We start from the raw sequence: 25,192 nt of genomic DNA, 5'->3' as shown, positions 1-25,192 counted from the left end.
TCATCCCTCTGTGCAAGGAATGTCTACCTGTCTTCTCAGATGGGTTCACAGCTTTAAGGTTGAAGATTATGAATACGAATCTGCGTAGTATTCAGCTAAGAGCTCTGGTGTCTGTTGGCTTGTTTGTTACCTACCCATAACACTTGGTATTGTTGGATGGAGAGGAAGATGAACTCCTGCAAGTACCTCTCTGTTGTCTTTTAACTGATTACAAGTAGGAAAAAAATAATTTTCCACGAAGAGTGAGGTTGGAATGCTGATGTGCTGGAATTGGATTTTATTTCAAATCAGTTGATTGCAACAAAATGTCATCTGACTTTCTTTAGTGACATGGAATGTGGCGTTTTGGTTATTTCTGAGGCTGTGCAAGGAATTGTGTGTATTGGGAGAACCCACTGAGCTGCCAGGAGAGCTTAGTGTTGCTTAAATACAAGAACAGTCGATGGTTTTTGACACCGGAAGCATGTTGTTGGAAAGCACAACGTAATGCTTTCTTTTTCTGCGTGGTTGTTTGTGTTTGTTGGTTTTTTCCCCAGTGTTAATGACCATCTGACTGAGGGACAAGGTGTAAATGGCATTCACAATAACTTTTTTGGTATAGTCTGAACAAAGCTCTCTGCAGAACATGAAGGTGTTTGGGAGGATGCACAGACATTTCCATTGCTTTTCTTTCCCCTTGTCACCCACCACGCAGAACGGATTCTCTGTTGGACTGTGTTAGAATCTGTGGACAATGGAAATCATGAGCAAGTCTTTCAGAGGAGTGGAACTTTTGTAAACCACTGGAGGCTTGGGAATGAACGTTAGTGTTGGTGAAGATCACTCTTTGGGTGCCAAAGTAATTTGGGCAGCATGATGATTACGCCTTGCCTGCTCTTGGTTCAGAGTCTGTCTGTAAGATAACATGCAGAAATGATCTGTTACAATGGCTGTGCTGGGCCAGATCAGAGATCTAAATGTCCTGTCATCATGTTTCCTGCAGTGGTGAGTAGCAGATGCCTAGGAAGAAAAATGAGGAAATTTTGTAATGATACTTCCCTGAACCACTAATTACTGCAGGTTGGGAAAGGACTGTGGGATTTCTGGAGTCGAGGAATGCATCTCTGCTAAATCTGTTCAGCGTTAGCATTTCCCTTTAACACAGCCAGCCTCTCCTTGGCCACACAAACTTTCAGCAACACTGAATGTGGAGAACCGCAGTTTAACTGCGTATTTCTGAAGAACCGTCACCTTTTACTTGGGATTTCCTTGAGCTGCTTGCACCAGCAGCACCATTTAATATTTGCTGGGAGAGTCAGCGTTCACCTTTCTGACACGGGTTCTGTGTTCACCTTTTCAGTATGAACTGTGATTTTAATTATCAAGGCGCATGAGAATGCACACATAGGAAAAGCAGTCCCTCTAATCTTAGGTGCACAAATGCCAAGAGGGCACTAGGTTAGGTCAATGAAATTCTAAAACGGAAAGAATAGTGGTGGAAGGAGGTGAGGACTTGTGTGTGTGTGTGGTGGTGGGGAATGGGGCTGTATCTGGAGGTGTTGTGACAAAAAAACTGGGCTCGAAAAGAAGGATGTGAGCAAGTTTTCTTGTGGTCCTTGAGGTGGTGTATTTTTTCACCACTTGCGGCCTAGAGCAATCATAGCTTGGGGTTTGCTTCATTCTTTTATTTATGTAGTGTTCAGATCTGGATGACGAATGTGGCATAGATGGGCTTAATTATTCTGCTTATTATGTTTCCAGTTAGAATTGGGTATTGGTGAGTTTAGATTTCACTCTTGATCGTGCTGATGTCTGTGGATTTATGGATCTTTAAAAGACCAAAACTCAATATAGTAATAGATCTGTGATATCAGCCAAAGCTGTTGCATTGCTATTTATTTATTCTCCCTTCCTGAAGGGTACAGCAGTGGCCAGACTGAGCCTGTCACCAAATGCCAAGGTGGCTGTATGGTAGCTGCCCCAGCATTTCAGTATCCAAGGGACCAGGTTTACAAGCAAACGTTCATTGAAATCTGATTGAAGTGTCCCTTTTTGCCCATTCAAGGGAGCCCAGCCCATGCTTTGTGTTGGACCCTCTGTTAACTTTTGCCGTGTTTTGAGATGTCTGTCCTGTTTGTAAGACTGCCCCAGCCAAACCCCAGCCTTGTTCAAGCCTCTGCTGAAGGTGCACTCCATTCAGTGCACCTGCCATTATTAATCCCTTTTTTTACCTCAGCGGGAGATTACATACTGTAAATGGAGTCTGCTTTCATTTAAGATGTAGCCTTCTAAAGACAAATATGAAATACTGGTGTTAATAGGGAGTCTGTTGTTCTCCTGTACCTCTTGCTTTTTAGCTACCAAAAACTGTTGTCTTTTTTGTTGCATTTAATTAATAAGCTAATCTTGCAGTAGAGAGCCAGCCTAAATTATGTTGGTAATTTGCCATGACCACCTATGGTACTACATAAATAATGAGAGAATAACAAAAACCCACATCTAAATTAACAAAATCAGAAGGATTTAGCTATACTTTCTGAAACAAGCTTTGTTATCTTGTCTGGAAGTAGAAAAGCAGAGTGATTCTTTAGGGTTATTTTTTGTAAAAGGTGGAAATCAGTGTGCTTCAAACTCAGCTTGGTAGCATGAATCCACAAGCTTAATTTGTATCTGGGATCGGGCAGGTAGCTTTGGCAGGAACTATGGAAAGCATAAACTTACTGGGAGCACAGGTTGGTTCAACCTACAGCAGCGTAAATGACTGGAGAGAGACTGATGAGTTCTTGTGTTGTTGGAATTTAGGCAAATGAGAAGCTTTGTTTCCAAATGAACACGTTGTAGAAGAAGGGGTAGAAAATACTGTACAAGTTCTTAGGTTTGGTTTCTCTTTCGACACTCTGAAGTCAGATTATTTGGCACATGTAACTGCTGTGGATAAGAGGTGTTTAGAAAAAAAAAAAAATTGTGTATGTGGCAGCGGCAGTGGAGGTGTCTGTTCTGAAAACATCTGAGGTGTTGGAAAGTGTCTCCAGTGGGCAAGAGAAATTGCATAGCTGGCACTGAGGCTGGCTCCTTATGCACGTGTGGCCGTGTTTAGAAAAACATCCACAGCAGGAGCTGAATTGCTAGGGAAGTGAGTGGCTGAAGGATTGGAAATAAAAGGGAATCACTTTTACCTTGCTCATTCGTTTGAATTTGGCAATACCATTGTGTGGGAGGGTTGCTGTGGATGAGCTGCCTATGTGAAAGAGGTCTTGAGATGAACATCAAAAGGTAAATGTTATTTTAACCTGAAGCTCCACAGTTGGTGTGACCTGGGTCTGTACATAGGTCGCTCCGAAAGTAATGCCTCTGACTACAGCAGATGCAAAGAGCACAATAACACAGTTTGATAGAGCAAATTCTCAACTACAAGACACTGTTTTTCAACATAGGGACCAGTATTAGCCATGCATTTTCACCAGTGATAGACAAGAAGCTGCATGCCACACTCGTACCAATCTGCACCAGCAGAGGTGTTTCACACCTGCTATGACAGCGTGGTTGCTAGGAAAGTGTTGCCCACGCAGTCCATCTTTCATCGACCTGAACAGATGGAAGTCAGAGGGCACCAGAGCTGGGCTATATGGTGGCTGTGGTAGGACAGTCCACTCAATATTGACAAAGTGGCCCATGGTCTTCAAACTGGTATGGGGCTTGGTGTTATTAGGTCACAAGAAAAAGGTTGTCTTCCTCTCTGGCCTAACTCTGGAAGTTTGAGCCTTCAGCTTAGTTAACACTGTGATGTAGAGGTCACAGTTGATGGCTTATCCAAGTTTCAGGAAATCCAGAAGGATCACCCCCTTTCCTGTCCCCCAGAAAACAGTGTGCATCACCTTACTGCTGAGAGCTGCATCTTGAACTTTTTCTTCAGTGGCGAATTCACATGTCACCACTCTGTGGACCACAGTTTTGAGTCTGGCTCGTAGCGGTGACACCACAGCTCATCACCAGTAATGATGTGATCTGAGAAACTGTCGCCTTCAGCCTCATATTGGTTCAGTAGGTCTTAACAAACTTGGCTAAGGTGTTCTTTCTGTTCCTGTGTGAGCATGTGCGGGACCCACCTGGCACCAGCTCTGTGATATTCCAACATTGCCACCATCGTTTCCTATGCACTGAAGTCAATATTCAGCTCCGTGCTCAGTTTCCTGATCGTAATCTGCCAATTTGTGCAGATGAGCTGATCGAGATGCTATTCGTTTCATGTCGTGACACCTGTGCGTGGCCATCCTGAATGTGGCTTTGCAATTATTTGCACCTACGTGGAAATTTTTAGCTTACTGCAATTTTGTTGGAGGTACAACAGAATATCCAAATACAGAAGTTCATCGTTGGGGGAATTCAAGCAAGGTTTCTAAGTAGATGGTCGGCAAAAGTGTTGTCTGAGTTGTCAGCGTCACTGGGGAGGTGTGATTGTTTCTGTTGTTTTTTAAGATGCGATTCTTTTTGTTGCACTCGTTGAGGCTTATTTTGAAAGACTCATTTTTCTTGTTCTGACAAAATAGTTGATCAGTGCAGCGGGCAAGGAACTGACACGGAGCAACAAAGAATTTCTGTTTAGCTGGAGACGGTGGTAGTGGCCATCTCCATCTTGGAGCACTTTGTGAAGTAGAGTAGAAACTCTTTGTATGAGAAAGGCCATTCAAGTTAATTTGCACGTTTCCCTCCCCAGAATTAGCATACCAGAATTCTTCATTGCAGTGTGTTTAGAATACTTTGTACAAGAAATAACAGTAAGTTGAAGATTGCTAACTGAGGAGCTGTACTGATGCCAACTGGCTATTTTTTTAATGAAAGCTTTGTATACATAACAGGATGAGTCATCACTGGAGAGTTCTGAAAGTGTTTGGCATCCCTAAGAACCCTTTTGTATGTCTGTGCTGCACAAAAAAGCATTTTTGTCATGGAACTGTGCTAAGAAGTACTGAACTGACTCTAGGCTTTAGGGGAAGGTTGTCTAATGTGGCTTAAATTCTTCACTTTCTATGATTGCATTAGAAATATTTTGGTATTCTTAGATCTTCCTAAATAATAAGTTGACAATTTCTAAGTAGGGGTTTTTTTTTTGCCATTAATTTTTTAAAATTATACTTGTGACTTCAGACATACTTCTTTTATATATGTTGATGAATTTGTTTTTAAAGGTGTGTAGTAAGAGCTTGACTGTTTCCCTAGATCTGCAGAAATAACTCCTTTGCTTTAACGCAGGCATTAACAGTAAGGCTGTAGGAGAGCACTGGAACTCATTTTGCTTTACTGAGCCAGGACCACAGTTCTAAACCTGTGGTAGGGTGTGTTTTCTTTTGATACAGGTGTTCTGTAGAGGAGCTGTTGGCCTTGGTGCTTTCTGTTGTGTCTCCTAAGACACGAGTATCTTGCACGTAGCAAAAAACTCCTGAATTTTTGTGTTAAGAACATCTGTAGTTGCTATCTTCCCTCAGAGCAACTGCTTGATAAAAAGCAGCAGAAACCTTGCTTAACGCTCAAGGTGCTCATAAGTAACGCATCAATCCACCACTGTATTTTGCCCATGATTTCTCCTAATGATGTGAAACCTCTTTTGAATAAAGCGTGTGCAAGGAAGCAGAGATCACGTTTTGCAGCTGGTGAAATAGGGCAGCACATTTTTTTTTTAATCTGAGATGTCTGCGAGTATATGAAGCTTTTTGTGTCCCTCCTCTCCCCCTCCCATTCCTTGTTCATCAGTGCATTTTTACTCACAGAAATCAAAGGCATCAATTGCAGTTCTTGGCCGTGTGGTAGTGGTGATACATCAAATACAACGGTATTAATTTTTGTGATTGCTTCTTGTGATACTCATTTCATTGAATGTAATGACCGGCAAAACTTGAAGAAAAGAATAGAGTTTTTCAGTAGAAAAGCTTATGGAGGAGTCCTGAGAATTTGTAGGGTTTGATCCAGGGAAAAAAAAATGGTTTGTGTAATGATTTAGGATTTGATCCCGATTCCCAGGATAATACTGGTAACAGAAAGCACAAAGGATAGGGGGGCTTTGAGCTAGGCCTTGGAAAAACGCATGGGTTAATAATTAGGTGCTGTACCTGCAAGTGGGATAGCTTTGGGTCAGGCTCAGCTTGCTGTGCTGGCATGTTCTGTTCCTGCACACATCCAAGGCGAAGCAGTAAAGCGTTCTTTCGTCGCGACTGGAAGCGAAACACAACGGCGAATGAAGCTGACGTTTGGTGGTAGGTTTTATTTAAGCTTAGGACTAGCTCAGTGACATTGCTGAACAATAATGTTTTTCAATGGTAGCACGCTCTGTTTGTTTTCTTTTTAATTATTGTTATTATTAAGTTGAAGTTTTTATGCTCTGAGCTACCAGCTTTGTGCTTTTCTGCACGTCAGTGCTGGCCTGTGCTGGTGCTGGGTGTGCCTGCTTTGCTTTTGTTTCCAAGGTAAGCTAAACTTCAGCTTGTGATTTCAGTCTTGGAAGAGGTAAATTCTCAGCACATCTGCACATGAGGCCATTGGATTGGGTATAGAAAATGGGGCGTGCTTCTGCATTTAGAGGACTTAAAATAAAGAGCAGCACCAGACACACTCTCTTTGCCTTGGATCCTCTCGAAGCTGTGCTCCAAAGTACTGCCTTCCACACAGTGCTGTTCCCAACTGCTCACGTGGAGAAAGTTTCCCTTAGTGGCACTGAGCCAACCACGCTGCCTTTATTCTAGGATCTACAGGCACAGAAAGGCAGTTTTTGTTCCTCCGAGCTGACTTTACCTGCTTGTTTTGTAGCTTGCAGGCCGAAGCATCGGCACCTGAAATTTCTGTGTGCCTTAGATGTTGCGCTCGAGTGCTGAGGCCTGAAGTATCCTCACACACCCATTCTCCGCTATTCGGAGTGCTGTGGCTCCTACATGCTGTCGTTGTTTTCCCAGGCTTGAGGAGAAACAGAATTTCTAGTGAGATCTGTGCTTAAAACAGAAGAAAGATGCATGGGGAAGAAACAGTGGTGATCGAGTGACTGAAGGCTTCCCACCTCATTTCTTCTGATTATGAGATCACCTCCGATGAACTGTTTCCTGGCAATTTACTTATCTGTTGGTAGTAATGGAAATTTTCTGGTGAGCTTGAGATTTGCGGGGCATTTAAGGCCACGATTCCAGAGATCTTTCCTGCTGGCAGCACTGACTTCAGCAGTCACCTTTTATTGCAGCTGCTCATTTCTGTTCCTCTGCCAGGGCACTTCGCAGCGCGCCTGCGTGGGGAGCCGGCCTGGGACCGGATAACCTCCCTTGTAAGCTCACATGGTGTAGCTTTAAACCGATAAACTGGCTCTCCTATCTTTTTTTTCTAGTTAACATGTTACTTGATAGAATTTTAACCTTTGTATGTAGTTTGAGATTTAAAGTGGTTCAAATGTTTTGATGGCTTGGACTAGATGATCTTGGTGTTTTTTTTCCAACCTTAGTGATTCTTAATGTGAATAACAACGGTGAGATTTGGAACTATCTCAGAGTCTTTGTCCTGTTAGTGCCATGCAGTCAAGGAGCTTCTGTTTGCCTCACTTTGTCATCTGGTTAGCATTAAAGCTAAGGGTATAAATGTTAATAACGTGTGTGTTTTACCCATGATATGTGCAGCACGGTTTACAAAATGATAGGTGTGGGTGCTCTGTAAATGTTTTGTGGAATTCTCACTCGAAAAATCAATGCAAATTGAGCCACTGTTGCAGCGTGTTTGAAATCACTTGTATCCAGGGAACAAGGAGTGAAACCCAGCTAAAAGCGTGGCACCGGCTGGAAATGGTTAATGGCAGCCCGTAGGATTAGTGTTGGATTCAGCCTTACTGTTGTTAATGAGCTGGAAGAAGGCAGAAACAGCAAGCTAATGATATTGACAGACAGTATTGAGGTAAATGGATTTGTCAACACACCGAGAGAGAAAATGGAAAGGAACATAGCTTGGGAATATATAAAATACACAGAAAGGAGAGCGAGCCGTCTTCCCCCTCCTCTGGCAGTGCCGCTGTTGAGGCAGGGCTGACAGCTTCTCGAAACACTTCACTGATAGAGTGGGAATCTTGTGATAAAATAGTGCTCAAAGTGGACAGCAGATAAATGAATGGGTTTCTGCAGATCGTATTTTAATGCCCTCAAATGCGTTGTGAGGAACCACTGCCATTTGCGATGAGGCCGGGCTCTGTGTTAGAGTGGGCAGCGGAAATGTCCATGAGATAATGAAGCCTGGGGACAAGGGATCGTGTTCACACCTCGGTTTAAATGATGTGTGTTGTGAAAAAAATGTAAAAACAAATTGTTGCTGAGATCTAGTAAGTAGGAATTAACCATAAGTAAACCAGTAACTTTCTGTTTTAAGGTAAGGCCATTCAGCCTGTTTGATCTTGCTGGCAGTGGTGTAACGGTAACTTTTCCTCTAGGCACACTTTTTCTGTATTCTAGGAACTCTGAAAACAAAGTTGCATTGAGAGAAGGAACAAAGGCATTTGCATGAAATACCATTTTCTGCTAATAATCCCGGTATTCCAGAATGGATGAAAATGTGAGAGTTACCGTCACTCTAAGTAAATAAATAAATGCTGCCCACTCTCGAGCTATCCCAAATGTAACCTCAGCTGCCCTGCAGGCACAGGGACCAGACGAGCAGCATTTACCAGCTCTCTGTAAGCTACATTGCGCGTAAGGGGATTTCACGTTTTATTATGTGGGAGGGATGATGTCAGTTTGGTTGATTATGCCCCTTTCAAGCTGCTGTGATAATTACCTGCTTGTTACCAGAAGTGTCGAACCCATTTTCAGTTCTTGTTTGCTTTTGCTGTCATGCCCTAATTGCTACATAATTTTGTCCCTGCCAATTACTACCTTGGTGTCGAATTTTACGGTGGAAAAGTTGTAAGAAACAATAAAGTCGTCGGGTTTTGATCTCGTCATTTCAATAGAATATTTTATTATCCTACAAAGTATACTGAAGTACACAGTACTCGTTCCTGTGCAATGGTGAAATCCCTCGGTGAAATCAGTAGGATCCAGAGGGCACAACTGTCTGGGAAGGGAAGCTCCTTGGTGTCGTGATGGTTGCGACCTGTGCCTTGGTGGTGCACTACGCAAAATGGAGAAGTGTAGAGAATGTATGGCTTCTCACTTTGTATTTTTATCTTGGATATTATATACAATCATAAAGTCACAGAATTGTTAAGGTTGGAAAGACCTCTGAGATCAAGTCCAGCGGTCACCCCATCCCACCATGCCCACTGACCACGTCTCCCAGTGCCACATCTGCCCATGTCCTGAACAGTCTTCAGAGGTGGAAACTCTTAGGTTGTGCTGGGTCTTCTGATGTAATCCCTTACACAGAGTTTTTTATAAAGGCAGGACGTGTATGGATTTCTTTAAAAGGTGCTGGGCCTAAGTTTTGTGTTCTGATCTAAAATATTTAGATAAATTATTCAGCGGAATGAACATACAGCAACTGGGCTAAGCGGCAAAATAATCTGTTGTCTTTGGGAACTCTTACTGCATGGCTTTGGGTTGGTTGGATGATCCTCCAGCAATGAAGTCCAGCGTTTAGAGTATTTTGAGCTGTGGTCTGGAATTAATCATTTATTGCTGGTGAACCATGTATGGAACAATGAGGATGAGTGAAGGGAAGAGGCAGAAGTGGGATTTGGATTGATGACGTGCAGTTAAAAAATGTGCTTCAAAATAAGGAAGCGCTGTCAGCAGGTGGAAGTGCACAGAGGGGGCTGAGGCCAGTAAGCAGTGTTTTGGGCAGGGAATTGTGTGTGGGGTGTTTGCAGCTCTGTGTTGAAATGTGATGGCGGTGGAAAATATCCCCAGTGGAGAAAATGCTGAGTACTTGAAGGTTCCCAAGTGTAGCAGGAAAAGGTACACCAAGAGCCAGAAGCTGAGACTGAAAACAGAGAAATTCATATAGGAAGTAAGCATGGATTCTTAGCAAGGCAACAAACTACGAAGGGCATGGCAATGTGGGTGCCTTTGTGAAAGGCAGGTGTCAAGCAATTACTGAGTTTTTTTATGGGTACCAGATTTGTGTGGATAATGATGCTTTCCCACATCATCAGCGGGTCTGTGAGCAGTTAAGACTTCATGGACGGTGTATTAAATGTTGAACATGATTGAAGATGCTCTTAAAATATAGTCTTTAATAAGTCGATTGCGAAGTTCATGTGATTTCTAAGCTTCCGTAGATCATAAGCAAATGATCATAAGCTCAAATGTAACTCTTCTGTCATGACGTAGGCTCTCGGGTACTTCAAGGAAAATTTTCAGTGTGCAAAGATAAAGAAAAAAAAATAACACTCTGAAATTTGTGGGTCGGCTGAGGTGTGATCCTACCTGTTCTGCCAGGACACCGAGCAGGACTTGGGTAAATCTGAGTGGCTGTGGGGTGCTGTAAGTTGAACCAGGCCACTTGTACTTCTCTTGGCTGTGTCATCTTCCCAAGTGGTTGCAAGCAGAGCTGCTGCTGGGCCAGCTGTTGGTACCTGGAGTGCTTCTGAAGGGTTTAAGGGAGTTTTTGAGGCTATGTGAGTAGAATCAAACTTTCAGGCTGTAAATGTTAATTAGAAGCATATGTATATATGTAAAATGCAAGTTGAAGTAAAAGTATAAATATCTAGGAAGCTGCCATTCCAGAAGGTCTACGCTCAGAAAAGATAAATATACAAACAATCAAAAGTACAAGTTTTTATTACTTTGCATGGAAATCAGCCGTGTTTTGCTGGGTACCTGTGTTACTTCATAACCCTCCTTTTAATGTTATTCCTGTGTCTTCAGGCCAGCATGTTTGAATCTCAGATATTGTGGCATTTTCTCCACACTGAGCGCAAATTTTGGTAACTAATTTTGTATTATCTTAACTCCACGTTTCCTTGCTGGTTTATACTGAGGAGATAAGTTGCAGCACTTGAGGACTTGCGACATGTAGTACGGTAAATGGAGTAAGCTTCCTTCTTGCCTGCCCTTGGATGATGGCCTCGGAGGAACTTGACCTGCAGATATCAGTTGGTCCTCTTGGATGACTTCCATTGTAGTAGTAGCTGTAACAATGTTTGCTGGATACGTGCTGCTATCATGTGACACAGATACAATTTTGTTTATGACTCTGACCTGTATCGGGTGACGTAGGGTGAGCAGTAGATCATTCTTGTGCTACCACTTCTGTCCCAACCTGATCTCACCTGATACTGGGCACTGTGATGGAGATGGCAGGTCATAGACCTTCTCTAGCATCAGGTGCTGGAAAACGCATTTAGTTATTTCCTTGCCTTTTTACCCTGTTTTTCTCTAAGAGCACCTTAGATAAATTAGAGAATAACCTTTATGCTGTTGGTGGTATTTGATTTTAAGGTTTGAATGCTGTAAATTTATATTTTCTTAATTGGCAAAAGACTAGTGTGGGGAAAAAAACAGAGGAAGCTTGATGTGGGTCCTTGCGGCCTCCAAGGTAAAGAGGTGAAGTTCTGAGAACATTGCTGTTGTGTTGTCCCAAGTGAGATGATGATTTAGCAGTCCGCTGAAAGAGGATTAGAAGTTCTCTCTTACAAGTATTTGTGCTTAGTCTGTAACTGTCAGCAGGCAAATTTGGGTCTCCAGGTCAGATGAATCTTTTTCAGTGATATTTATTGAAAAAAAGTGGAAGGCAGTTTTGTTTCAGTCTTATCTGTGCCCCCAGAGACTGAGATGTCTGTTTATACAGAATGTTTTAAACATTTTTAAGGACTTGTATTAGCAGTGACTGTGCTCTGGAGCATGCTTATTATGCTCTTTGTATTGTTGTTTATTTTTCACAATGGTATTTCCAGAGTTTTATTTACTTTGGGATAAAAACAGCTTCCGTGATCTGGCTTGTAGGATTTACTTCTAGTTTGAAAACAATTTTGTTAAAACATTTCATGTGAATTATAAATTTGCACTGACACCCATCTGATTACATTACCCATTTTCATGTTAGGTTTATTTTTAATATTCTGATGTTTTCCAAGGCTTCTGAATAAGGCTTAATGGAATTTTAATTAGCGAGCAGATCTCGTGTTATTTTTCCCTTTGGCTTCCCTAGGTTTAGCAGTCTTTCTGAAAGAGAAATATTTCATAACTTGTTGACATTATCTGAAATAAAAATGCATTTCTTTATAAGGAGCACTAAGGGTGCTAACAGATGGATAAAGTATGTGGTGATATGACATTCATTTCTGTTGTTTTTTTTTTTCTGTCTAAATCCATTTCAGATTGGTAATGACAAACTAGTTAACATGCAAGAACTACTGTTCTTACATTCTATCAATTAATTTGGATAGTATTAAGAAAATTCTACTTAATGTGCTTTAAGTCAGCATCTTGCATGAGGGCAGACTGTTATCACTTCGGGTACTGTCAGGCCTTCCATGCTGTGATCCATCCAGATGAAGCTTCAGGATGTGGTGGGGGAAGCACCACGTCTTAGGATGCTGCTAAAATCAGTTTGAGACAAAAGATGCCGAGCTTCATTTGAGGCAAAAACATGAGGTGTTCTGGGCTGGCTGATGCAATTCGATAGATTCAGAATCTGGAAACCTCTCAGAATGATGATGTGTGAAGGCCATTTAGTATCTCTTAGTGTGATTGAAATAGTATGTATGAGGTCAGTATTTGCATTCCTTTTTCGAGTATCCCATTCAAATTAAGAGTGAACGGAAGCAACAGTCAGAGATTTTTATGGTCATTGTATGTAGACTCTATACAAATATAGTATAAAAGTAAATTTCTGAGTAAAAAGTATTCAAAATGCAGATTACTGGGTCATTCGTTTGCATGCACGCACTGTGAGTGTCTGAATGCTACTGAGGGCAAGGCAGTCATAGAATCGTAGGATGGTTTGGGTTGGAAGGGACCTTTAAGATCATCTCATTCCAACCCCCTGCTATAAGCAGGGACATCTCCGTCTAGACCTGGTTGCTCACAGCCCCATCCAGCCTGGCCTTGAGCGCTGCCAGGGAGGGGACATCCACAACCTCACTGGGCAACCTGTCCGGTGTCTCACCACCCTCACAGTAAAGAGTTTCTTCCTAATATCTAGTCTAAAATCTACCTTCTTCTAGTTTAAAGCCATTTCCCTTTGTCCTGTTGCTACCTGCCCTTATAAAAAGTCCCTCTCCAGCTTTCCTGTAGGCCTTTGGTACTGGAATGTCACTGTACGGTCCCCCATGAGCCTTCTTTTCTCCAGGTGGAAGAGCCCCAGTCTGCACCTCTACTGCCTGTAGACCCAGTGGGAATGTTTAACATAAACAGGCAAAATGTGTTTTGAAAGAGCCTTCACAGTGTTCCTGTGGTAAGACTCAGGGAGACTGCAGCCTCCAAAGGAAATCTTTGAACATGACTCTTAATTAATGGAGCTAAAATTACAAAAATCTGTTCAAGGAGACCAAAACTTCCCTGAAGTTCTAAACACTTGGCAGCTGTTTCTCATGCATGGTGACTCAGATCTGTTGAATTTTGTGTACGAAATCTTGAAACCACCAAATGTGAGAACTGCAGTCCTTAACATTGTTTTGCTGCAGTAGTTCAGGACAGTGCAGCAGTCAAAGCCCTGCAGCATAGTAAACAGCAAGCAGGTGGAGAGTTCTTCATTCTAAGAATAGACAAGAGCTCGGCTCCTTTGCAGGTAAAAATTTTTGGCACCACGTTTGTCACAAGATTGGCAAAGTTTAAACTTGCCCTAGCTGTCGTCATGGAGAAATTGCGTCTTGTGTTCTGGTGCGACGCGTATGCTACCAGTCAAGAAAAGACAGTGTTTGACGCCGTAGCGTATTTTGATGCAGTTTTGTTGACTTAAGACAAAGGAAGGAGAAGTGTGGACAAACACCGTGTCTTTAGTGGTACACCATCAAACTCTTGCGAAGATTTGTGGTTTTGACAGCCCCACTCATCTCTCTGCTGTTATGGTTGTCATTTCATTTCATTCTTTTTCCAGGTAAAGCAAGAATTAAAACACCAAAGCAAACAAAAAGTGAAAACATTCAGTGGTCTTGGTACAGTTCACTGCAGATCGTCCCACTGACCGTGTTCATATGATTCCTCCAGGCAACAGCCATTGCCGTGTCTAGATCCAGGTGGATACACCGAAGCAGAAAGGGGTTGGGAGGGCGCAGGCAGCTCTCCCTGTAGCTGTTGGTACTCCTGAATATTTGGCAATTTTCATTCTAGGTTTAAAAAATAATGCGTGTGCTGAATTTCTGGTGTGTTGTTTTGCACTGTTTTGGTAGTGCTTTGGTAACAAACATGTAAAGGATGTAGTTTGTACAGAAAGGCATATATATAATGTATTGGAAGGTCATAACCGCATCAGGTTGTTTTTGCATTGTCATTACTCCTGCAATAGGTGTAATGGCTGAGGTCTGGTTATAGAGTGTTTAATATTAGAGAGCTACAGCTATAAGAATGCAACGGGAGCCAATGAGAGCAGCTGTCAGTGGGAAGGTAGCTTTGTACTAATAAGAATGTGTAGCAGTTCTTGGTGCTGTATGTTGCTGGGTCAATAGGACAGATATTTGACTAAAAGTAATGCTAGCTTACAGAGCTAATAGATGTTTAAACAGTCAATTTGAAAGCTAGAAAGAAGGAGCCGAAAGCCTCTCGCATGGTTTCTCACACTGTTATTCCAAATGTCTCCAAATCTGGCTAAGCTGTATCCGTGGGTCAGGCAACCTGCCTTTGTGCTGTCAGCATCGAACTCCGCTTCTCGTGTGATGATACCAGAAAGAGGCATGCAGAAGCTCAAGTGCACCGTAGTAGTCTTAGCCTCAGTACTTCTGTCACTGGCTGTACCAGAGCTGTGACTCCACAGACATTTTATGGGCTCATGTGAAAAGTTCATTATCTTAAGTACCCACAAATGTTCCCAGTAAGGAACCTTCCTAGTTCAGTCCTTCCCTGCCCCACTGTTGTGGGGATGTTCTCGTACAGGTTGACAGGTTGGGAAGAAGATTTCATTGTCTAGTAGGTGAGGCTCTGTTTCAGCTGGGTAGGTTGGTCTTCATCTGCTTTATCTTTTAAAAGAACAGTTCCAGACCCAAACTGAACCACCATCAGGGCTGAGCAGAGATGCACTGCAGACAGTGGCTTTGGTCAAAGCTGTCACATGGCAGAGTTTCGCTTCAGGCTCCTGGGTCTGGTGGCCTTCTGCAAAATCGCGTTCAGATGATCAGAGATGTCTGAGAGAAATGGTTTTCTGAAGGCGAGAGGACATTCCTGTTGCAATAATTATGCCTTGTGGATTTGAGTTTTGACAGGTGCCTGCTGGCAGGACCTCCTGTTTGCCTTGCTGCCTCCCTTGGAAAGTAATTCTACTCCAAGCCAGAGAGCTAAGAGCTCCTGAGAGCCCATGTAGCACAGGTAGCTGCAAGAGCACAAGAAAACACAGATAAACCAGACTTGGAGTTAGACGTACTAATTCATTTGGCCTTTATGTTGTTGTTAGAACTGTGTGATGCAAGATTTTCCACGTGCAGCATCTTATTCCAAACCTGTCTCAAGCCAGGTTTCTCTGAGCTCTGCGTTCATCGGTCGCTTGGCCTTATTTCGGCTTCCTTTTGTAAACTGTGACTGTTGTAAAGATGCACCTGTGATGTTCAGGACAGACTCCCATTTGCATTTCTCTGAGTAGTGTAGGAAATCTTTGGCAAATTTGTGTTTCAGAGGGGAGTACTGGAAGTCTTTGGCTAAGAATCGGCAGTAGTGCAGTGGAGTCCAGGCTCTTTTTATGCATTTTCTCAGAGAGCCTTGATCTCAAAGGCTGTGATAATTTCAGATGCGAACTGTGTGAAGGAGAGATGTGAAAAAGGAATCAGCTCTGAGCGTGTTCCAGGCCAGATGAATGAGGAATGTGGGGTGAATGAATACCTTTAATATCGTTACTGGTTAAAGGAGATGCAAGATGGGAAGTTGCAATGTTCTGGTTTCGAATGTGACATGTTTCTTTGATGTGGAGATTTATGAAAATATTATTATGCTTTATAAAATTGGAAGTATTAAGATACACACTTTTTCTTTGATTGTACCAGTAGACTAAGAGGAAATACTGAGTGTATTTTTGAGGTCTCTTAATAATTGAATAGAAACTTGAGTAAGTTGTGTATTGAGATAATAAGTCTGTTTCTGTAGATGTTACAAAAAAACCTCTTTCCTAAAGTCTTTCACTTCTTCTGTTTCTAAAAGTTCAGCTTTCTCACCTTTGCATCACTTGTGATGTTTCAGTTGCACCTCTTTTCCATACGTCAGGGTCCTTCTGCTTTCTGTATATGCATCTCTAATGCAAGAAGTAAATAGGAGAAAGATAAATACCAAGCTCTTTTTTATAATGTGAGAAAGAAAACGTTGTGGAGGGCAAATACAGAAAGCACTTTCACCTGATATCTTGATTGTGCAATTTAAAAAATCCTCGTAAGAAACTTCCAAATTGGGATCAGTTTGAAGCTGGAGTCGATGTAATAGCAAGTATCCTATTTTAGGCTTGTTATTGTTCGGAGCTATTGAAATAAATTCTAGCTAGTTGGCACTGCCTTGCTTCTGAAGCCATATCGTTCATTTTAAACAGGATGAGATGTGTGGAGAATTTTCTCAACTCTTAAGAGTAGTAAAGACTTTGCATTGACAAGTAGCATTCAGAGAGGGGGGGAAAACCATGTTTGCTTAAAGATATTTCCTTGAATTGATGCTTGCTTGCTGTGATTTCCTTCATGCGGGGCTCGTAGCTGAACCTTAGTGCTTCCAGCGTGTGCTTGAGCACAGTTGAGCTGTTACAGCTGTACTCACGGCTTACTTTTGGAAAATCCCAGGAGCATGCACTCTTGCACACCTGTTAAGAAGATTATTGAGAAGACGGTAACAGCTTTCACTTGTGAAACCGCCATGTGAACATCAATTTGGTGCGAGCCCTGCTGACTGCGGCACTAATTGAGCCTTTTTATAAATCACTGCTCTACCGTCTTCCAGGGTAAGGCTGTGGACAGATGTTCATTTAACAAGACATCTGTGCTGGTTTAGGACGCTACTGTATCCCAGATGTTACACCACTTTTTAAGGTTATTGGCCTTGTTTTATATACTTAGTACCATCGTTGTGCTCGGCATTTCACAAGGCATAGAAAAGAGGGCAGTTCCTCCCCCAAACATCTTAGAAGTTATGGCACGTGAGAAAGAGGGCGAAGCTCTGGAACGGCTCCTGTGAGCGCAGTCTGGTAAGCCTGAGACAAGATCCATCAGATCAGGAAGGTGGTTTCTAAGGATGGTCTGAACAAATCGGCATTGATTTTGGTGGTGGCAACTTACAGAGAAACTCCTGTCCAGCCGTGACTTGTGGGTAATCAGAAACTGGAAGTGACAAGCATGTAAGGCTTGTTGCTTCTTCAGTTATTCCACATGGTTCCAGAAGATACTGGCCCATATAGCCTTGTTACTGACGACCTATTGAAAAGAATGAGTAAGATCCAAGTGTCCCGTTGACCTATTTTTGACCTGTATTGTACTCATAAGGTTATGGAGGTGCAGGGAGGGGTTATCCTGCAAAAAAATGTTGTGCATGTAAAATAAAAATAAATACTGACAAAAAAACAATGCCACGAAGATACGCTTTTCTATTTTATCCTAGTGTTGTACATCCACCCTGCTCTGTGCAATCCCACAGAAGCCACGCAGGTGCTTGGTGATTTTACTGTGAAGCTGTCAAAGCTGGGAAACAACCTCAGTGAGGTTTTAAACCCACTGCAAATGGAACAGCTGATGATCTGCTGAGCCCTGCGACAGGTTTTCCTGGGCTTTTTTTCCGGTGGGCTGAATTTGATTAGTTGCTTGCAATAATTTTATTTATTACAATGTATTTAAAGAGGGAGATTAATGGAAGGCATTAGCCGAGAAAGCTAATTGATAACAAATTTTGGAGTAGGCCACAAAGGATTTTGATAAATGACTCAATGTTCTGTGAATATGAGCGAAACTATTGTAGACAGTAATTATATTCAACTGGAATCCTAAAGAAAAACTGTAATTTTTTTTTTTTTCTCAGAGTGACTTTTTTTTCATGAAACGCCGAACGTGCTTCAAGAAGTTGTGTTTCCCTTAGTGGATCTGTTCCTTTAAACGAATAGACATGGTTTTGTTTTTTCCCTTCTAAATTGAACTCTGCTGTAGGAAAAGGCAAAGGAGAGAGCCAATCGCAGGCAGCTTGGCCTTCGTCCAGCCTGTGCCCCAAGCCCACTGCCTATTGTGCGGCCTGATCTGCGTCGTGGTGTTGGCCAGGCTCTGCCTGTACATGTTGTTCGTGGTTCAGCAGCAGCACTCAAGTTAGGTGGAGCTGGATCTGTTGCTTTTGCTTTTCCATTGAATTAGTAATGCAATATTTGTTGCTTCCAGTTTGAGAAAGTGTATGCTGGAAAAAAAAAACAACGAAGCAACCGAAATTTGGCATATCCCTGCTTCCCTTGCAGTGACGTTTGAGATGGGCTGCTTGGGAACTGGGCTGGTATGGGGAAGCACTGGGTGTTACTGGGGGGTGATGAGATGCACTGCCCTTTTGCACACTCATTAACTCACCTGCTTTTGACCTATCTGTAGTCCAAAGGATGTAGCTTTCTAGAAGAACCTCCAGTGAGAACAGGCTTAGGTTTTAGCCTTGTTAGTAAATAAGAACCAAGTCCTGAGAGCAGAATAAAGTGCTGTTTCAACTTTTAAAGTGCTTTTTCAAATTTATTTAAAGAGGAGTAGAAAAAGCAAATAGAAAAATAATCTTTAAAAAAGTGACTGGGTTTGTCAGTGAAAAACCCCGTCGTAGGCAAACTAGCCAAAGCCTTTAGGTAAAAAAATCTACAAAATAAACTCTACACACTTAATAAAAATAAAATCAAACAATCTGTTAGGAAGATGGGGAAGGGTCTGGAGGGCAAGGGTTGCAAGGGGTGTCTGAGGGCCCTTGGGATGTTGGGCGCAGAGCACGCTGAGGGGGAGGGCTCATGGCCATAGAGCTCCTCACAGGGAGCAGAGGGGCAGAGACAAGGCCTGAGGGAACGGCCTGGAGCTGTCAGGGAAGGGGCAGCTGGGGGTGAGGGAAAGGCTCTGCCCCCAGAGGGTGGTGGGCATGGAACGGGCTGCCCAGAGCAGTGGGCACGGCCCCGAGTGCCGGAGCTCAGAGAGTGTTGGGACCACACTCTCACACATAGGGTTGGGTTTGGGTCCTGCTGTGTGGAGCTGGGGTTGGACTCGGGGATCCTTATGGGTCCCTTCCAACTGGGGATATTCTGTGGTTCTGTTCATAGTGCAAATATCGATTGAAACAATTAGGTATATGTTACAGGCTTTTCAAATGGCATTTTCTGTGGAAAAGATAAATTACAGCTGTCAGTGCAGAATGCATTTCGCCATTCTGTGACTTGAATTATTTTCCTCAAAGCCAAATACGAATTTTCAGGCTCCAAAATCTCCTACGACTGCGAAAGGAATGTAATGGACGAAAGTAAGTTAATGATATAATCTAGCATTTTTTTTTTTTTTTTCAACTCCTTCAGTACTTCATTTCCAACCTGCCTGACGTTATGAAGGCTTTTAGTGGGATCCTGGAGGGGGGGGGGGTGGCAAGTAACACCAGATGTGGTTATATCTTCTGCTGAAAAGAAGCAATTACGTTTAATTAATTAAAACCTCTGATTTTCCTCAGCGTTAAATAGGTTGCTAAAGTACGGTGGGGAGTTCGGGGAGTGAGTACTGCTCTTGTTTAAACAAAATGTTCGGAAGGGCCTTGTGAGTGCTTCGATGTCTAATATATGAAATGTAGCTGTGATAGAAAACCCTAAACCATGTGAAAATTATTAGATTAACACAGAACAATCATTTTCTCTGCCCAGTGACCTTTGCCCAAAGAAATGTGTTGGGGAACGCTGTGAATACTGGTGAAGAAAGCAGAACTACCATTTATGTTAGCGATAGTTTAGAAGTGATTCTTAGTACAAGCTTAGTGTTACAGAGGAGCAGTTGGGGGAAGGATAATTGGGATTGGATTTAGAAATAATGCCACTCTTAGCTGGCTGTGTTTTGTGAAGCCTATGAGCATTCCTGCAGCAACTGGTTTTGTTTACCTGCATTTTCCCACTTCCATTCAGTGCTGGCTGACGTGGGGCTGTTTTGTAGAACCACAAGAAACGTAATGGCACGGAGATTTGGTGGAACGGTTGGCTGCTGCTTCGGGTGGCACTGTGCAGTTTGTTCTAGTTTAAATATGTATGACACTTTGGTTTTAAGATGCTTGCAAGAGTGGGTTACTGGAGGGGTTGCTGTTTTCCTTCTGGTTTCAGAAGGCAGTCGTTTATTTTGCGTATGCCGTCACTGCTCACATATGAGCAGGCTAGGAGAACGGTAACTCCTATGCGTAGGGTTATGGTTACCCCCACATTTTTCAGCTTTGTCTGAACAAATCTTACATGAATGCCAAGAAGATGAAAGTCCTTCCATCCTTGATCTCTTCCCTCTTTCCCCTTTGCTCCTTAGTAAATGAGTGGTTTGCTTTGGCCTCTGCTTTTAGCTGCGTTATAATTCTTCCTTTTCTCCTTTGCTGTGACAAAAGTGCTCCCAAACTCAATTAGAAGGGATCTGGTTAGGTGGTACCAGACAGGCCCTCCTTGCTCTGCAGCAGAGCACCATGTGTAGACTCAGAAGGTGATGGTCTGTCCCAGCTATGTTATCCATGAGAACGAAAAGCATTGCACGATAGAATGTATATTTTTTAGCTGATTTAGCAGACCTAGCTCTGAGGTAATGCTACTGCTGGATCTCAGTATTTTAACAGTGGGAAAAAAAAAAAAAGAAAAAAAAAAAAGGAAATGCTGCTTTTAGGAATGATTTCATCACTTAAAAAAAAAAAAAAGAAGAAAGAAAGAAAAGAAACCAACAAAGCTTCTCCCAACACGGAACTAAACCCAAATGTTTCAGAGTTTTCCGTGAAAGAGGAACCGAAGGGGTTTCTGTTCAGGGAGCTGCCTGGGTGACATCCTGATCCGAGGCGGGCTGGCTGGGTGAATGGTTGCCTTGGAGCTCTGGGACGTTGGAAGCACCGAGATGCCCCGAACTGCACAGAATTTGTGTACTTGGAATCAGAAGCTCCCAGGGTCTCCCAGGCTTTCTGTCAGCATGCCAGGCAGGTTGCCAAGTAGCCTGAAAATTTGGGAGGCAAAGTGCCAAGCTCTTGGCTCCCTTTCAAATGGGCTGCTGAACAGCTGGGAATCTGGATGCTTGGGTTCTCAACAGCCCACCACGCTGGTTGCTGAAAAGCCAGACAGAGGAAAAAAGGTGAAATTTGTGACACCGGGCTCTCTGCTTTCTGTGAAACCTTGGTTGAAATGGAGCTAGATTCAGCAGGGTATCTTTGTTTTGATTTGCCATCCTCACGTTATGTCTTTTTTAAGGTGGTAGCATCTAGCCATCTCCCATAATGTTCTATTTTAAGTGTCAAAATATTTATTTCACTGAAAATAATATGTATTTTGGTTTAATTGCTTTAGCATTGGTATTATTTAATAGAAATTTCTTCCAAGGGTGCTTGATGCTTTGAATGGTTTAGTGTCTATTTTATGGCATGTGGAACTAGTGGCCAGATTTTGGGTTGTGCTCTCTGGTGTCTCAGTTATCTCCTATATAATGAAAAGATGTGCAGCAAACAGAATTCTCATAAAATGTACTGATTTAATGTCTTTGGGTTTTTTTTTTTTTAATCAGCATAAGTTTGATTGAATTCTTTTTGTAATAATAGCCAGAAAATGTAAGGGGCCAACGCCTGACTGAAGTGTATGTTGTTTGTCACCTAAAACAGGAAGAGAGGGGAGGAAACTTTTGATTTTCAGAGAACTCAAATCACCGGTTAGCTTGAATGTCGTACGGTTTACTGCTGATAATTATCCCTCCAAAATGAAGCTATTTAAACTGTGAATAAATCTTATAATAAAAACCATTAAAAGTGCTTTCAGTTTATGAACAGTTTTCTCTTCTATGTTTGCAGGCCTCGGAGTAGAGGAAAAACTGCAGTGGAGGATGAAGACAGTATGGATGGTTTGGAGGCAGCAGAAACTGAAAACACTGTGGAAACAGGTAATGAGAGTACGGCACCGATGCGATCCGGTTGTTGCTTCTTCCTCGGAAATTCATTTAATTACACGGAACTTTGGCAGGCAAGAAGTATTTAATTTGGTAGTATGACACATGCGTTTGGGCAGATATTAAAAAAAATATGTTATTTAAATCTGTATCAATTAATGCTCTTTGAACTTACTTCTTTTAAGCAGTCTAATGAGGATGCTGTCCTTATTGTAATTAGGTAGTGGCTCTTTTTGTTTGTTTGTTTTAAGGTAGTAGCCAACAAAATTAAAACCTCTGAAGCAGAAGCTGCTATTTTTAGAATACCTGTGAAAACACAGTGCTGCTAACTGACTTGTGTCCTCAGCTAACGAAAGCAGATGATACACCAGAGGGGTGGCCATGATAACCTCATGTTAATGCCTCCTGCTGCTGCTTAGGAAACAGGAGCGTTCTTGCTTCCGTAAATATTTGTTATGATAATACCCAAATGCTTCAGTTACCAGAGAGATCGCATTGTACTGGACTGAGTGTTGCTGCAACAGTTTGTGAGTTCTGTTCTGGCAGGTTAAGAGTCTAAAGAGACAAACAGATGAGCTAACACGCAAGATAAAAGCTGTGCTGAAGAACTGTCATCTCCGTGCCAGGCACGTGTCTGTAGCCATTTGCCTGTTTTTAACCAGGAACTGAATATATGTACAAGGATGAACTCTGCCAGGAAGGATTAAGCCAGGGCCAGTTGGCGGAAGATTTTAGATTTGACAGAAATAAAAACCTTAAAAATGCATTGAGACATAAGGGATTATAAATTTAATTAGGTAGCCCTATATGCATAATGAGCAAAGTGGAAGAAAATGCAGATATGCTAACAGCAGAAACTGACGGTCAGGGGGGAAGATGCATGGAAATAACAGCTGAGTTAGGGGGTTTGTCAGTTATGCTTGTAGCTGTAAGTAAAGGAGGTAGAGTTGTGAAGTCTTTAAATGTGAAGACAAGAATCTGTGCTTAGTGTAGATGTATAGGGAGAACAAGCAGAGGACCTCGAAAGAGCAAGGTGTTAGCCGCAAGGTTTTATATAGGCCATGCAGCAATATGGTTGCAGTGATTGAAGCTATGAAAGAGGAGACTGAAATTGTCAAATGGAAGGAGAGTGTGCTTTGACTGTATATGCTGGTCTCTCGCTTCTTACTTGCTAGATGTTGTCAGCAGGTTTGAGAAGGCTTTTTACTCGGGATCGCATGCTTTTGGGAGTGTCATGAGTGTTTAGTCACAACTTCTGTTGAATTTAAGTGTTGTTAGTGGTTTGTGGAGAGAGGCTAGATTAAAGCTGAATGCAAGAGTGTTTACTTGTTTTCTTCTGCCAGTTGTTTTTCTACCCCTGGTAATAAGCTGCTGGTAATAGTGAACTACTTACTGGAGTTGAAATTGAAAAAGTTGTAACAGGTGTTCTTCTGTAGCAAAACAGCAGGGTAAAGAAAGGCTAGTTCTAAATGTGTGTATTCCATTCATAACTCTTCCCATCCCACGTGGTAGAAGCATTCTCATGAAAGTCAGGGAAGAGGACAGAAATTGTGATTCTGCCTGCTGATACACTACTGTTTAGGGGTTTCACTGATAGGGATATATTTTTAGTGTTAGCTATATTTTTTGGTTTTATATTTCATTATTAACGAAGATTCTCCATAGAGATCTGAGAGCATGTTTTACTTTGGAAGAGAGACACGAAGAATTATTTCTGAGTCTCCAGGAATGGCTATAGATAAGTCTCTCCATTGTCCTTCATCACACTCATCCTTGCTGTCACAGAGGGCTGCAGCTCATACCTAAAGGTGCTGTGGCAGTGGAGCACTGTGCTGGAAATCCCTGAGAGCCAGAGAGTCCTTTCTGTCTGCTGCTGGAAGTGATGTTCCATCACTTCAGCACTGAGTTCAGGATGGTTTTACAAACTGTCTATTAAGAGAAAAGAAGCCTCACAGAAATACGTAGGTCTGAAATCCTGTTGTCGTACTGAGCATTTTGACAGAGGCACAGTCACAATTATTTTAGAAGTTGAACCCGGTGTGATTTGATAGAGTTTTAACTGTACTGATTGAAAAGGCTGCTGCTTCTAAAACTCTCCTAAGTGCTTATCTGTGTGAAGAGTGAAGTGTGGGAGAAAGGGGAATCCCACTTTGCTACTCCATGCGGTACTCAAATTGAAGTGTATTTGTGGTCCAGTTTGTGAATTTCTACTTTGACTAAAAAGGTTGTTTATTTTTATTTATTTTCTTGAAAATGTAGACTTGCCAACAATTTGTTGTAGTAGCTGACAAACCAAAACATAATATAGAAATATTATGAAACTCAGAATGAGATGGCTTGAGTGTACAAACACTCTTGATGTGCAACTTCTGATGTATTTCAAGTCTCCACATTTCTAGTTTCTTTTTCATTGTTTGCTTTGTGCATAGAGAGTAGTAAAAAGAAAAAAAGCCATTCTTGACTGTGGGTTTTTGTGAGTGTGAAGCATTATTACTCTTCAGTAATTCTAAGGCACAGCCATTTTAATTGCGTTTGAGGAAACAAGTTGCTATCCTGAAAATTCAGTGATGCAGTGTGTAGAAAGAAGCATAGTTAGAACCAAGGCAGGATAAAGCGTGTGCCCTGAGATCATTTCAGTATGGTTGATTATCCCAGCCAACAGAGAGATTTCTGAGCCTTGCCCATTTTCTGCCAAGTGTCATGTTTGCTTTAGTGTAAATTCTAGAATCATAGAATATCCTGAGTTGGAAAGGACCCACAGGGGTCATCAAGTCCAACCCACCGGCTCCATGTAGGGCCACCCAAACTCTGTGTTTGAGAGCAGTGCCCAAATGCTCCATGAGCTCTGGCAGCTTGGGGCTGTGCCCATGGCCCTGGGCAGCCCATTCCATGTGCAACACCCTCTGGGGCAGAACCTTATGTTGTGACACTGAACCTGCACCCAGCACTCGGCCGTGCAGAGCAGACCGGGACAATCCCTTCCCTCTCCTGTGGCAGTGCTGGGCATGGTGCACCCCTGGTATGCTTGGCCCTTTGGTTCCAGGGCGCATTGCTAGCTCAGAT

General features: G+C 42.4%; 1 protein-coding gene across 10 annotated transcripts in view; it reads left to right on the top strand.

Moving 5' to 3' along the window:
* Nucleotides 1-25,192, top strand: part of KMT2C (lysine methyltransferase 2C) — a 190,043-nt gene that overhangs the window by 23,986 nt on the left and 140,865 nt on the right. For all 10 annotated transcript variants that reach the window (XM_021387086.1, XM_021387078.1, XM_021387082.1 and 7 more), the window contains one exon: nucleotides 22,035-22,123. In XM_021387086.1, the coding sequence (XP_021242761.1) occupies nucleotides 22,035-22,123 (89 nt within the window). The remainder of the gene's footprint in view (nucleotides 1-22,034; nucleotides 22,124-25,192) is intronic.

The sequence above is a fragment of the Numida meleagris genome, chromosome 2 (genome assembly GCF_002078875.1).
Source record: "Numida meleagris isolate 19003 breed g44 Domestic line chromosome 2, NumMel1.0, whole genome shotgun sequence".
Taxonomy (NCBI): domain Eukaryota; kingdom Metazoa; phylum Chordata; class Aves; order Galliformes; family Numididae; genus Numida; species Numida meleagris.
The sequence above is the reverse complement of the archived record's forward strand: the minus strand, read 5'-3'. Positions and strand labels throughout refer to the sequence as shown.